General features: G+C 42.0%; 2 protein-coding genes across 3 annotated transcripts in view; one reads left to right on the top strand and one right to left on the bottom strand.

Moving 5' to 3' along the window:
- Window positions 1-5,179, top strand: part of LOC309515294 (collagen alpha-6(VI) chain-like) — a 92,768-nt gene extending 87,589 nt beyond the window's left edge. Inside the window, exons 36-38 of the mRNA XM_082192956.1 lie at window positions 999-1,089; window positions 2,490-2,616; window positions 3,990-5,179. Of these exons, the coding sequence (XP_082049082.1) occupies window positions 999-1,089; window positions 2,490-2,616; window positions 3,990-4,004 (233 nt within the window). The 3' untranslated portion in view covers window positions 4,005-5,179. The remainder of the gene's footprint in view (window positions 1-998; window positions 1,090-2,489; window positions 2,617-3,989) is intronic.
- Window positions 5,180-6,047: 868 nt separating this feature from the next.
- The window catches only part of PIK3R4 (phosphoinositide-3-kinase regulatory subunit 4), a 29,522-nt gene continuing 21,891 nt past the window's right edge, over window positions 6,048-13,678 (bottom strand). For both annotated transcript variants that reach the window (XM_082192962.1, XM_082192963.1), the window contains exons 13-20: window positions 12,881-13,046; window positions 11,481-11,645; window positions 10,233-10,444; window positions 9,633-9,764; window positions 9,190-9,290; window positions 7,857-7,945; window positions 7,318-7,426; window positions 6,048-6,659 (exon numbers count right to left, since the gene is read on the bottom strand). In XM_082192962.1, coding sequence (XP_082049088.1) covers window positions 6,489-6,659; window positions 7,318-7,426; window positions 7,857-7,945; window positions 9,190-9,290; window positions 9,633-9,764; window positions 10,233-10,444; window positions 11,481-11,645; window positions 12,881-13,046 — 1,145 coding nt within the window. In that variant the 3' untranslated portion in view covers window positions 6,048-6,488. The remainder of the gene's footprint in view (window positions 6,660-7,317; window positions 7,427-7,856; window positions 7,946-9,189; window positions 9,291-9,632; window positions 9,765-10,232; window positions 10,445-11,480; window positions 11,646-12,880; window positions 13,047-13,678) is intronic.

Genomic DNA, 13,678 nt, shown 5'->3' with positions numbered 1-13,678 from the left:
ATCACTGCCTTTTGGAGCCAATAGTGCTCACTGAGATAAGCCAGTACAAAAAGATGCTTATATCTGAGCAGGGGCTGAGCAGGTGTCCCTGCAACAATGAAGTCTGCTTCACACAACTCAGCTGTCCCGAATTAAGCAGGACATCATGGATTTGCAGAAGCTGCCACAGCTTCTGTTTGAAGTCTGTGATGTCTCGCTTCTGCCCTCTCATCTCTTCTTCCTCCTCTGGGACAGCCTCCGCCATAGGCTCCACTGCTGTTCTGGCCAACCACCACCGCCATATTCCCAGAAGCGGGTGCAGCGCATCCAGAAGAACACTTCTGGAAGCAGATGTACCACTTCTGGTGCCTGTGGCGAGGCTGAGTAGGCCGCAAAAATAGGCGGCAAGTAGGCCAAGGCCTAGTTGTGGTGGTGGCAGAGGAGGAGAAGGAGTCAGTAAAGAGAAGGCTGCGGTGGGAGGGGGCAGCTGGGGCGCAAAGATTGGGAAGGGTTGGTGGGAGAAAGAGGGCATGAATTGGGCGGGGTGTGTGCAAAACGAGTACACAGACCGGGTGTGGTGTGGCAGAAAGCGGGCACAGATGTCCCCAAAAGTTGGGCGGTTTGCTGCTTCCTTTGGCAGGGTGTTATGTACTGAAGTTTTCACCCTGGGCCAGCAGGGGGATACTGTAGATAGTTTTCACTCAGGTCCACATATGCAAATAAGGGATTGAAAGTGACGCTCAGTGATTGGATAGTTACAGAAAGTGGTTACTGTTGCGTTGTAGTGGAGCTCTATATAAGCAGGCTGGCTGAACCCTTCAATTCTGTTCTGTTCTGGCCTGTGAATAAACAAGAGCTGTTTGTGTCATCTGATATGTTCACCCACAACTTAACACAGAGGATGGAAGACTTCACCCAACCTTGTTTGCTAAGTGTTTGTGTGAAAAGGACTGCAGTTCATTTCTCGCATCATAGCTCTGCTTATCATTTCCCACCTATTGTGCCATATGTCTTGACAGGTGAAATGAACAAGTATCCGCAAGCACAGCTCAAGAGAAAATGTACAAGCATTAGTGCACAAAGGCCTCTTTACGGTCCACCCAAACGCATGTGAGTTTGTTTCCAGACATTACTTTTCCACTTTGATATGGATCCACTCGTATATCCATGACCTACACTCTTATGGGAGCTGTGCTGGCCTTCAACTAAGTCTAAATGAGTAGCAAGTCTGACTCACATAAGATCACGTTTGCTTTGTGTGTATTGTTACACCAGGAAACAACGGCTGATCGTGGCTGTTGGTTTTGCTACAGGCTCCACTGAAATGGCCGCTCTCCACATTGCCATCTCTTGCCAATCGTGCAGGAGAAACAGAGAAGCATCAATATAGTAGCACTGGTAGCTGTTCTGCAAGGCTTGGAGATGAGCTTCAGCTCTCATGCAACAGCTCTGATCCTGTACCCGTCAGCACCTTACCCTGTATACCCCATTGAAAAAGAAGGAGGATATAACAATTGGCCGCTAGTAACGACCGCTCCCCGCATTAAACGGGGGGCGCACTTTGCATGGACGTGCGCAGCCCCTGGACCCGGTGCGGCTCCATCAGCATAGGCTTGGCTTCGGCTTCCCCCAGGTGGGGTACCTGGAGTTCTCCGCCTACCTCAGCCAGTTGTCCAATCCCGCCTGGGGGAAGTGTTGCCAAGGAGACCAGGCCAGGTAGGGAAGGGACTACCTGCCCACACAACAGAGGGAGGATCTTACCTGGGAATCATCAGTTGGCTCCAGAGCTTCTCCCACCCTACCCACCCTCAGTTAAGTCTTATTTTGCAGGTTAACCTTTTCTTCACAGGTATGCGGGCGCTGCTATGTCAAGGTCGCTGTTGAAGGGCCGGAAAGGAATTCCCCTGCATTGGCAGGTTTTGCCTTTCCCGTAGCAAAACGTCACAACTTTTGGCGGTATCAGGCCTTGGGCGGAATCCTTTAGTCTATCTTCCTGAATGGGAGAGGCGTGTAGCGGTGACCCACACCCCCTTCCTCTTTGCAGCGGTGATATCAGGATTCCCCGTTAAAGGGGTTTCTGAGGGGAGGCTTTGGCCGTACGCCGAGAGGTCGTCATTGCTCTCCCCTGCGACGGCGGCGTAACGGGGCGGCTATCTCTGCTTGAACATATGTTCTCCAGAGCCGGCCTATCCCCCCCAAACACTGGATAACCCTGATGTTCCCTAGATCCCCGCCTGGGGACTGGGGAGGGATAACGCCCAATGCCTGAGCCAAGGTCTACCCACATCTGAAATATAAGAAAATTGTGGCCAATTTAATCCCATAACAAGTTGTCTTGAGTCGTTATTCCACATGGGTTTGGGAGATTCTGCCTGTCCAAGCAAAACGTTGGATGGAGACGAGGAAAGAGTAGCTTTACTTCAAAGCAATTCTGTGCTAATCCTCTGCATTACATTAGAACCTTTGCACACACATTGATCCCAGACTCTGTTTTCTTGTTGCATACCTAGTTTTGCTGTTGACAACACTATGTCAAATGGAGCTATGCTTCTAGATGCCGAATCTGCTTTTCGGGAGCCCACACCATATGATTTCGTGACCCCTGGAAATCCCTTCAGCAGTGGACAGCAGATCATTGTAAGTAGACTTCCTTTGTCCCATAAAGATGCTTTAAAAAACAAAACAAATAGAATTATTCTTGCCGTTCCATGTAGCACTGACTGATGACTTGCCCTTTTTGTCAGTCCCCATTCCATGTGCAGAGAGCTTTTAAAAAAACATAATTTTTATTTGATTTTTACAAATTCATTCACAGAAGTAGTATGATTACAAATAATAAAGCTTACACAAGATTCTTCCGAATCTCAAGACTTCCCTCCTTCCCTCCTTCGGTTCTTTAAATAACTTTTTTGTTTTAACTGCATATTATAAGTCCATCTAATTTACACTCCTCCATTGTATCCAAAATCTATGTATCATTGCAAGATTTATGTAAAGCCTGCCAAAGAGTTCAGGTGTTTACAGTGGTCTTTAAAATACAGTGGTGCCCCACAAGACGAATGCCTCGCAAGACGGAAAACCCGCTAGACGAAAGGGTTTTCCGCTTTTGAGCTGCTTCGCAAGACGATTTTCCCTATGGGCTTGCTTTGCAAGACGAAAACGTATTGTGAGTGTTCCGATTTTTTTCCGCTTCCCCCCCTTTTTCTAAGCCGCTAAGCCGCTAATAGCCTTTTAGCCGCTAATCCGCTAAGCCTTTAATAGCCACTAAGCCTTTAATAGGCGCTAAACCGCTAATAGCGCTAATCCGCTAAGCCGCTAATAGGGTTGCTTCGCAAGACGAAAAAACCGCTAGACGAAGAGACTCGCGGAACAGATTAATTTCGTCTTGCGAGGCACCACTGTACAATATATTTTTGTCCCATTCCTTGTTGCAGTTCTGATCCTCCTGATTTTCCTGGTCAATCTTGCCATCTCTGCATAGTCCAATAGTTTCATCTCCCAGTCTTCCCTAGTAGTTACCGTATTTTTTGCACCATAACACTCACTTTTTTCCTCCTAGAAAGTAAGGGGAAATGTCTGTGCGTGTTATGGAGAAATGCCTATGGGTGGCATGCCTACGGATTTTCCTCCTCTATAAACTACGTGCGTGTTATAGAGCGAAAAATACGGTATATTGTCATCTTTCCAACCCTGGGTAAGAAGTATCCTTGCAGCTGTTGTAGCGTACATAAACAGTCTTTTCAGTTCTTTTAGTATCTCTGCACCTACAATTCCTAACGAAAAGGCTTCTAGGTTTTTTTTTGCAAAAGTTATTTTATTTATTTTTAAAATTCATTGCGTATCATGTTCCAGAATTCCTTTATCACTTTGCAGTTCCACCACATATGATAGAAGGTGCCTTCCTTTTCCTTACATTTCCAACAAACATTTCCATGGGTAGAGAGCTTTACCTGCTGAGCATCAACTGCATCATGCATCAGCAGGTAACATTATTCTCCTTCCCTTTTCAGGTACCTGGAAATTAGCAACGTGTTGGAAACTACCGGTATGCCTCTGCAGCAACTTGTGAAGTACTGCACTCCCATTTCTATTGCCGTCGTCGTTGCTAATGACTTTGCTCATTGATTCATTTGTTCAGGAACTGGAAACAAATCTCTATTAAAAACAAAGACAAATTGAAGACAATTTTGAGAGGGTGCAAAGTGATGGTTCTGACAAGACAGGCTGAAGAATGAAGTATGTTTTCTTGTACATTAGAAGGTTTTCATCTGTGAATCCACCCCCTGCTTGTTTTGAATTTCCTTTAGAAAAGTGAAAATTATGGAGCGTAGAAGCCACAATTCCTTTGTTGTTTCCAGAGGTTTTCTGGCTTTTAGCCTAATCAACGCACAAACTGATGTGCTGTATTTTGTAGTTGGGAACTTGCTAACCTATCCAGCACTGTTGAGTTTGCTATATGGAATATGTCCATACTTGCAAGTGTCTCTTAGCGATGACATCATCAGTGATAGTTCCCTCGTTCCCACTTGCTCAGACCTGAACCATTTTTAATAACTCTTCTTAAAAGTTTGTTTTGTTTCCTAATTGTGTTTGTTAGTGTCCTTGGATAGCTGTGCTCTCTGAAGACAGTCCAGCCAAAAAAAAAATTGAATGCCAATCTGATGTTGTAATGCAATAGCAGTGGAAGGTTGCATTTTTGGACGGCCGATTCTTTAATTTTGTGCTAATTTTGTACATGGGATAATATGATGTTGTGTGAGGATTTACTCATTTCACTGTGACCCTTGTTTCTAATCTGCACTTTGGACTTGAGGTAACGGGAAACGCATGCCGTGCAAGTGTCAAATGGGCTGAGTCAGCACACTGAAACCTTGTCCCCCATCAGGGATGCCTCTTTCACTCTATCCCAGATAGCTCAGAGGTTGTGGATTATAAAGGGGCTACAAATCGATGCAAGAATGTGTGCAAATAAAGTTGATCTCGGAATCAAAACGGGTGAAATTATGCTTCGTGTACCTGAGCCACTTCTGTGTCTTCAGTCCTATAAGAAGGGACAGCTTGATAGTTAGAACTACCGGCAACAGAAAGTACTTCCAGATGGGCTTTGTGGTGGGCTGAGTGTTCCTCATGGTGCTATGTGATAACACGTATCTATTATCTTGTTTTAAAAGAAATAAAACACAACCCAAATACAAAGAGAGATGCTCTTCTTGCAATTCATTGGGATCAACACAAGAACTCCCTGTGCCAATACAAGCTGCACTGTCTGAAGGACCAAAGCTTCCCCCACACCAAAATAAGAGAACACCATAAATGGAATCTTTTTTCTCACCACTGCCAATGCCATATTTTGTGACAGTAGACTTGGGCGGTTGGGGAAGGGGGCAAAGGCGACCTTTTGGAAATTGGGCTGAAAAGGGGCAGGGGATGGTTTCAAACAAGTGGATTTATTGTCTTTTTTTAAAAAAACCCCAACACTAATTCTGGAATTTAAACAAGATCATGTGGCTATAAACATGCCACAGGGTCTCCTCCTCATCATTCTACATGATTTTATTAGATGCGAAATTTAAACTCATACATCTGTTAACATGTCAAACTGGGATGTACTTGCTTAAGGGCTCCACCTTGGGATTATTCTTAAATTAAGGATGAGTAAAAATCCCTTAAATAAACCAAATAAATCACTGTATCATTCTGAAGCGTGAAGTGTAAAAAAAAAAAGTTGCGCGGAAGGAGGACGTTTAATTCCAAAGATATTCACACAAAAGATTTTTTTGCTTCAAATGGCCCAACCGTTCCAGCTCACCCAACTTTTATTGGACACCCTCCACCCCTCAATCCCACATCCTCCACTTGATAAACATCCTTATATATGTAATTGTGCCTTAGCAGGTCACTTTTTATGTGGGTTGGATTTCCCACATGTTTGTAGACAGAAACCACACGGATCCAGCAATTGTGAGGAGTACATGGGATTTAAAATATGCTAGGGTTGGTATATTGTGAATGAATGTTTCACAGAGGATGCTGCTTGTGCAGTCTGCCACACAGCTTTGGCACACAGGAATGATCCAAACTCTTTTTATTTTTTCATTATTAGGTATACAGGGATTTGAATATACATGAACAATAGTGCAACCATTTCATCGTTCTTTCTCATTCGCTCAAGTAAATAAAAAAACAGTCAGTTTACATAAATATTGTTGATGTAACAGATTTCTTCATGTGATAATAAACCATCTTTTAGACTTCCAAAGAATAACATGGTCAGAAGTTAAGCGTGATGCTTTCATTTTAAACTGCATTTGCTTGGTTGTTCCAGAAAAACGCTGCATGAGTCACTCTACTTTAATACAATGCCAGGTTCTGAAAGGACCACTGGTCACCGTCATGAGCTTTACAATCCATCATTTTATGTTCTCGAAGCAATTCTTCAAAAGATACTCAATCCTGTCCTGTTTCTCTTCATTACCTGTATTTACAGTTCCTATAGGTCAGTGCAACTTTTACTTCCACACTTTGACAATGCCATCTCGTGATGCAGTAACTATAAATCCTTGAGTGGTCTGAAAAGTAGCAATGTCTGTGATAATGTCATGATGCCCAACTGGTAAAGACTCGGGACCCCTTCGAGGGGTTTCATCCGTGGGACCCACCTTCTGCTTGTTTTGAATTTCCTGTTGAAAAGGGAAAGTGGTGAAACGTTGATGACTAAATCCTTTCGGTTTCAGGTGCTTTCCTGTTTTGCGTTGTATTTAACTGTTTTTTATTGAAAGGTAAAGGTAAAGGGACCCCTGACCAATAGGTCCAGTCGCAGACGACTCTGGGGTTGCGGTGCTCATCTAGCTTTATTGGCCAAGGGAGCTGGTGTACAGCTTCCGGGTCATGTGGCCAGCATGACTAAGCCGCTTCTGGTGAACCAGAGCAGTGCATGGAAACGCCCTTTACCTTCCCGCCAGAGAGGTACCTATTTATCTACTTGCACTTTGACGTGCTTTCGAACTGCTAGGTTGGCAGGAGCAGGGACCGAGCAACGGGAGCTCACCCCGTCGCGGGGATTCGAACCGCCAACCTTCTGATCGGCAAGTCCTAGGCTCTGTGGTTTAACCCACAGCGCCACCCGCGTCCCTGAAAGGTGCTTTCCTGTTTTAAGCCCAACAAGTGCATACTGGATACACTCTTTATTTTGTTACATGCAAATCTGACAGTGAATCCAGAGGTGTTGAGTTTGCTGTGCGGAATATGAATGTGCTCACAGATAGCTACTGCCTGCAGTGACAGTGGAACAATTCCCACTTTCTCAGGTCTGGGAATGAGACTTGCGAGCAACTATACCTGAACAACTTCTGTGCCTTCAATGATCTTCCTATAATAAGACACAGATGGGCTGCTTGAACTTTCAGCAACAATGTAGGACCTCTCAGGGTATGCTAAATCCCAGAACCTGCAAAGAACAAAGGCGACAATATAAAAGCTAAAATCTTTGACCAGAATCCTTCCAGCCTTTAAAACAACATTGCAGCTATCATAAGGAAAGCGGTATAGGGTCACATCACAGGCCCGTCTACCCTGACATCAGGTGACTAGAAAATTTTATTCCATAAGGCACTTGTGGTATATTTCTATTTCAAAGCCTTACAGTTTGGTGTTAAGCAGGTTTACACAAAAGTGAGAAGTTTATGTCCCATCTAACACACACGAAATCTGGTAGGTTTCCTCCTCCCACCAACCAGTTTGAATCAATATGTTAGTCAAAGAAATTCTGCACCTCACAAGTTTGGTTGTTTTTTTTTTTTATTTATATGGGATTTTTATGCAGAAAAGGAAACTCTAGCTTCTGTGGTGGTGAGATATCATCATTTCTTAGATTTTACCTTATCTTCATGTCTGAACCTGCTGTCAGTAATATAGGATTTCCATCTGCTGGGCTGCAGTATATTCCATGAACACTATGAGGTGAAGGCTAAAGGATAGGAAAATAGGGTTTTTTTTCAACAACTGGTGTTAAAGTATGCTAACTTTTAAAAATTGAGTTATCTTAATTAACAATCATGTCATTAAGGAACTAATCCTGAACACCTTCACATAGCTGTAGCTTCTAATGAAAGACACTGAACTTCAAATTACAACTATAAACAATTGCTTTTTTGTTTTCTTTTTAATAAATCAAATTAATAATTTTAAATTTTGTATCCACACATTTACATTTGATTATTTACTTAATAACAACAACAATTTACAAGTTATGAAATAAATTGAAATCTCAGGATAGAAAACAATACAAGGAGAATAAAAACAGCTGTTGAGCATTTAGCAAAAGAAAAATATTCAAACAGTAGTAGATAATAACACTAAGGCTGCAACCCTGCGCTTATTCACATGTAAGTCCCACTGGTCCCCATAGGTCTTACACCTGGGTAAACGTGCATAGGTTTGAATGGTTGCAATCTTATGCACACTTTCTCAAGAGTAAGCCCCAATGAAGACAGTGGTACTTACTTCCAAGTAAGCTAGGGTTGCTGCCAAATGTCAGGATTTCCCCACTGATTTGGCTGATTTCCCCTTGGACACTGCTTGTGACTGCAGTATTCCAGATACGTCCGGGAAATTCGGAACGTATGGCAAGTAAGCAAATAGGGGCTAAAACAGAGACAGGTCAGAGTGATAGCCAGGCTTTTATGTTTCAAAATGGGGCTCAGCAACTGCCTCTTCATCCAAGAATCCTATGTGTAATTCAGTGCCTGCAAGCATATAATTCAGCCTGAAATCTAAATGATTTAGTCTGTAATCTACATCTTCAGACAGAGTCTGAATGCAAACCTTAAGGTTATTTTTTTTTAAATCCCCTCTGCATCATCTCCCCAATTTCTGCTTCATGTATTATTTCGCCTAATGAAGAGTTCTGAGAAACTGAAAGCTTACATCGTTTGTTTGGTACCACTATCTTAATACACTTAATACACTTGCCCCAAGCTACACAGGGCTTTGTAAGTTAACATCAGTGCTTTGAATTGCACCCGGAAGTACACAGGAAGCACTTTCAGAATTGGTGAAATGTGTTTTGCCTAACCCAGTATAGATAATGCATCTCTTTTCAACTGAAAACATAAAACTTTGGCATGATGGGCATTTAATATCCACCAAAGGACTAAAAACTACATAGGCCTGTTTTATTCTGCTCAAAACTTTACAATCAGAAAGCCAAACCTGATGTTCTGAAAGAGGTGGGGCATTGCTGGCCCATAAGGTGAAGCGTCTGTCGCCTGTTTCCATATCCCACATGGAGACTTCATTATTGCCTTGAACAGCTACGGAAAAGCCATGAACAACGGTTATAAACCAAAAGTGCAGAAATGGGGGCAGACTTACATCTTAGGGTTTATTTCTTGCATTATAGTCTAGCAATATAAAAAGGGATGAGGAAAACGAGTTACTTGGCTGCTGACAGCACTCATTAAAATAAATGCTTGTGAAGACTGTCCCTTAGCAACCGCTGGAGAATGCCCTCACTTATTCCAACTAAACCTAAGAACTTACAGTACAGTGGAACAGAATCCCATAAGAACCTTCCTTGGAGGTTTTTAAGCAGAGGTTGGATGGCCATCTGCCATTTTGCTAGTGCTCTGATAGAGAAAGAGAGTGAGCTCTACCTGCAATCACCCATGACTGGGAGAGGGGATGCATAAGCAGGCGTCTGATCCGTGCTCTGGAAGGATGGGAATGGCTAGAGATGGGTAACTGAAATCTCATGTCCCAGCATGCCATGGTACCACTGCTTGTACCTTGTAAAGAAAAAGAGACTATCAGCCACAATCCTAGCCCTACTGATCAAGGAGTAAGCCCCATTAAATTCAATATTTACAATATTTAGCAATGTCCACTGGCCCTGATTATACAAATACTGTGCCGGTATGCCTAAGGTTCAAAGACATATTTGCTTTCTGCTAATCACTTACACTTTTTATCTTTCGCAAAGAGATTTAGTGCACTTGCCCCTTGTAACAGCCCTGCATAGCAACTCACTGGGAAACCAAGGAGAGGACATGATCTGCCCAGATTAAATCCATAACAGAAAATGGAGTTGAAGTCAAATCCACCCATCTCTCCGGCAACCTAACTAAACTGCCCCTCTTGAAAGCAAACATGTTGCAGTCATTCCCCACAAGACCTGCACGAAGAGCAATTTAATTTATACGGTGATTCTAAATACATATAATTATTAAATGGGGGAAACACAAAATGCATCTTACCAATACAAAGCCAGCATTGATGTATGTCTACAGCAAATGAGGTTATAAGTCCCAACCGTAACTCATGCTTCAATGTCCAGGCATTATTAGAAGATCGCAGGTCCCATCCCACTAAGGAACCATTCACAGTGGCGTAAGCCAACACTGACTGGGCTCCTGAATTGAAGTGATGCATGTCGACGACACAGCCATCGTCCCTCTGATCTAAAAACCTGAGTAAAGGAAAGGACAAGATGGGTATAATTCATTGAAATGTCACAGGACTTCAAATTGTCCACACTTTTGCTTCTTTTGCCTATAGCCTTCCACTCTGCTCTCGTTTTGGTGACGCATATTTGGCTGGAACTAATTCTGGATCTGAATGGAGATTCTGTACCTAGTTATAGCAGATACTTGTTTTATCATTCATGCCCCAAGTATTCATTCAGCCCTCTCACAAATCTTGGAAAAGAATGACCTCCCTGGCAAGAAAAATGAGAGGGCAGTGTAACAGGAGCAAAATGTTCTCTGCATGTCTCTATCTTCCTCAGTGCCCACAATAAACTCAATATCTGAATGAAGGAACTCAGGTGTAGCAGAGGTGTAGCCAGTGCCAGATTTACGTATAAGCTAAACAAGCTATAGCTTAGGGCTCCACTCACTTGTGGACTACAAAAAATAAAAGGGAGAAAAACTGGATGTACATTTCCAAAATATAAGATAAGTTCAACAATTATTTTGATAAAATACATATTTCGTTATGTGCAAATGGCTTTAGATACCTATTAGGTCCATAAATTACAGCATACAGTAGTACCTTGGGTTAAGTACTTAATTCGTTCCGGAGGTCTGTTCTTAACCTGAAACTGTTCTTAACCTGAAGCACCACTTTAGCTAACGGGGCCTCCTGCTGCCAGAGTATGATTTCTGTTCTCATCCTGAAGCAAAGTTCTTAACCTGAAGCACTATTTCTGGGTTAGCGGAGTCTGTAACCTGAAGCGTATGTAACCTGAGGTACCACTGTATATTCAACACACACAAAAGCGACAATTTGTTGCTGACAAAGGACAGCTGAACATATAAAGGGCCCCATTACCTTCAGTAGCTTAGGGCCTCATCAAACCTAAACCCGGCCCTGGGTGTAGTACCTACACACATTCAGGAGAATGAGGTGGCAAGAGTAGATTATACCATTTCAGGCTTCTAATATGAGCCTGCTAGTGAGCCCAGCAGATACCCAATGGGATGCGTCAAAGGATTGATAAAAACCTGCTTTGTATTGGATGGATTTTAGGAGACTTGGGTAGTTTTGAAGCTTCAATCCCAAGAAGTTGAATAGCTCCGTTATCTGAAGCTACAGCCAGGTAATGAGAACCCTGGCAAAATGTAAGCGTCATCACACGCCCTCCAATCCGGGAATATGTCAAGATTGACCTGCCGTAGGAAGCAGAAAGGACATAGTTCAAAGACTGCTAGATTCTAAAAATCTACACAAATTGAACAGTAAGGTCCAATGAAATATCAAATAGACAACTAAATTTAAAACATCTCTCCTATCATGGCTTGTTCTACAGAATCCTGGGAATTTGCAGTTTTGTTAGGAAAATGAATATTTTCTGTTAAGAGATCCCCTTTTCCATCAACTTGGGAGAGAAATTACAAGTTGGATCACCTGATATAATATCAGCTGAGTTATGATTGGATAGGAATATATTTATTATTTGAATTGGGGGAGGGAGACACGAACAGTGACACAGCAAGTACGTTTTACATAGTAAGCAATCAATGAGTTGTATTTTCCCTTCAGTGGTTTGTCTTAACCCAACTGGTCCCTGCAAGTGTTCAGTAGTCCTTCATTTGGTTAGGAGAATAAGTGACTACTATTTTCTGGAATTTTTGTTTCTTTTTCCTTTTTAATCTGGAAGGGGTGGGTATGTGAAATAACAGCTACAGACTCCCTATATCTGAACATCCCACTCTGCAGCTCCTTAATTTATGTTGCTTCTGGAGAGGAGCAGCACTCCAAAGCCTGGGAGTAAAGATTCACCTACTTCCTGGGCAAAGATTGTGATCCATCCCACTTAACTCTTCAGCACATCTTTAACAATAGACATTTAGCATGTCTGCAGAAAGCATTATCCTATGATATTTTTTTTTAATGGTTGCTTTGGCTGAGGTATGAACAATTCACTTTTAAAAAACAGATTTTGTTTTGCCCCCACTCAGTCTATCCCCCAGACCATTTAATTCCTGACATTGTGAAACCTTAGGGAACAGAGCTATTGGTGTTTAAACACAGTGCTATAAGCCACGCTGAGCCCATGTGATATTTATTTTACTTCAGCTCTTCATTCACTGTTTAAACACTGAAGAGTCGAAACGGATAGAGATAGAGCAAGATAAGTAATAAATATATATGAATAAAGGGATGGTGTAAGTCGAAGGAAATATAATTTTAAAATGCTGGATTCTGTTATTTTAGTAACACATCTGAACAGCAACATCCAAGAGGATTTCAAACACCATTGCCAATGAATTAAAAAAATAATAATAGTGAGCATGTGTTCTTAAGCTACCCAGATGGTAGCAAAATATTTGTGTTGGTGCAAAAGTTTTAATCTTATTTATTATTTATGAGTATCCTGCCATCCTGTGGTGTTATGCATTACCTAGTAGTAGTCGTCTTGCCCTCCATTTTCTGACTGTTCCATATTTTCACTGTTCCGTCATTTGAACATGTGGCAAAAATTGAATGTTCATCAGAAACTCTAATGCGGTTCACAGCAGACTTATGCTCATGAAGGTGAGCAACCAGAAGCCCTTTAGGATGCCATCCTAAGGAAAGCGACAGATTTTTTTCCCATTAATATCAGCGGTGAAGCAAACACATGCAGGAGTTCCGTTTGCAAAATGTCTCACACATGGGACTTTAGACTGTGACAACTGTATATATCAGCAATTACTAGATCAGGATAAACATGTAATATATTTGAAAGTGAACAGGAAATGCAAGATTTACTTTTCAAATTGTTTTATAATACTTTGTTTTTTCGACAAAGTTAGCATCGTTACTTTTGAATGAACAGGCACTTGTTTAAATATTTCAGAAATGTGCAAAGAATTAGAATGCATTTGGCCAAGAAATTTAACTAGACTCTCAAGCCAGTAAACATCTTGCATGTTGTTTGCTTCTAGGAATGTCAGATGCTACATGGAGACTAATGAGTTATAGGATTAGGATTACGTGTCATATATCACTTACAAAGTACATGAAGGATAAATGTTGCCATGTTTCTGGCTCTCTTTTCTCACAGATGGAAATCTAAAATATAGCTTAGCAGTTTTACAATGTGGATGCACTTCAATTCCAAATTCATCACTGAGGAGACAACTATTCAAAGGCCTTATTTTATGTACTGGGCAGCATACAGAATTATTCATTTAGCACGTTCTTGTTTGGCTGTCAG

This window comes from Podarcis vaucheri (assembly GCF_965113315.1).
Source record: "Podarcis vaucheri genome assembly, chromosome: 12".
In the NCBI taxonomy this organism is placed as follows: domain Eukaryota; kingdom Metazoa; phylum Chordata; class Lepidosauria; order Squamata; family Lacertidae; genus Podarcis; species Podarcis vaucheri.
The sequence above is the reverse complement of the archived record's forward strand: the minus strand, read 5'-3'. Positions and strand labels throughout refer to the sequence as shown.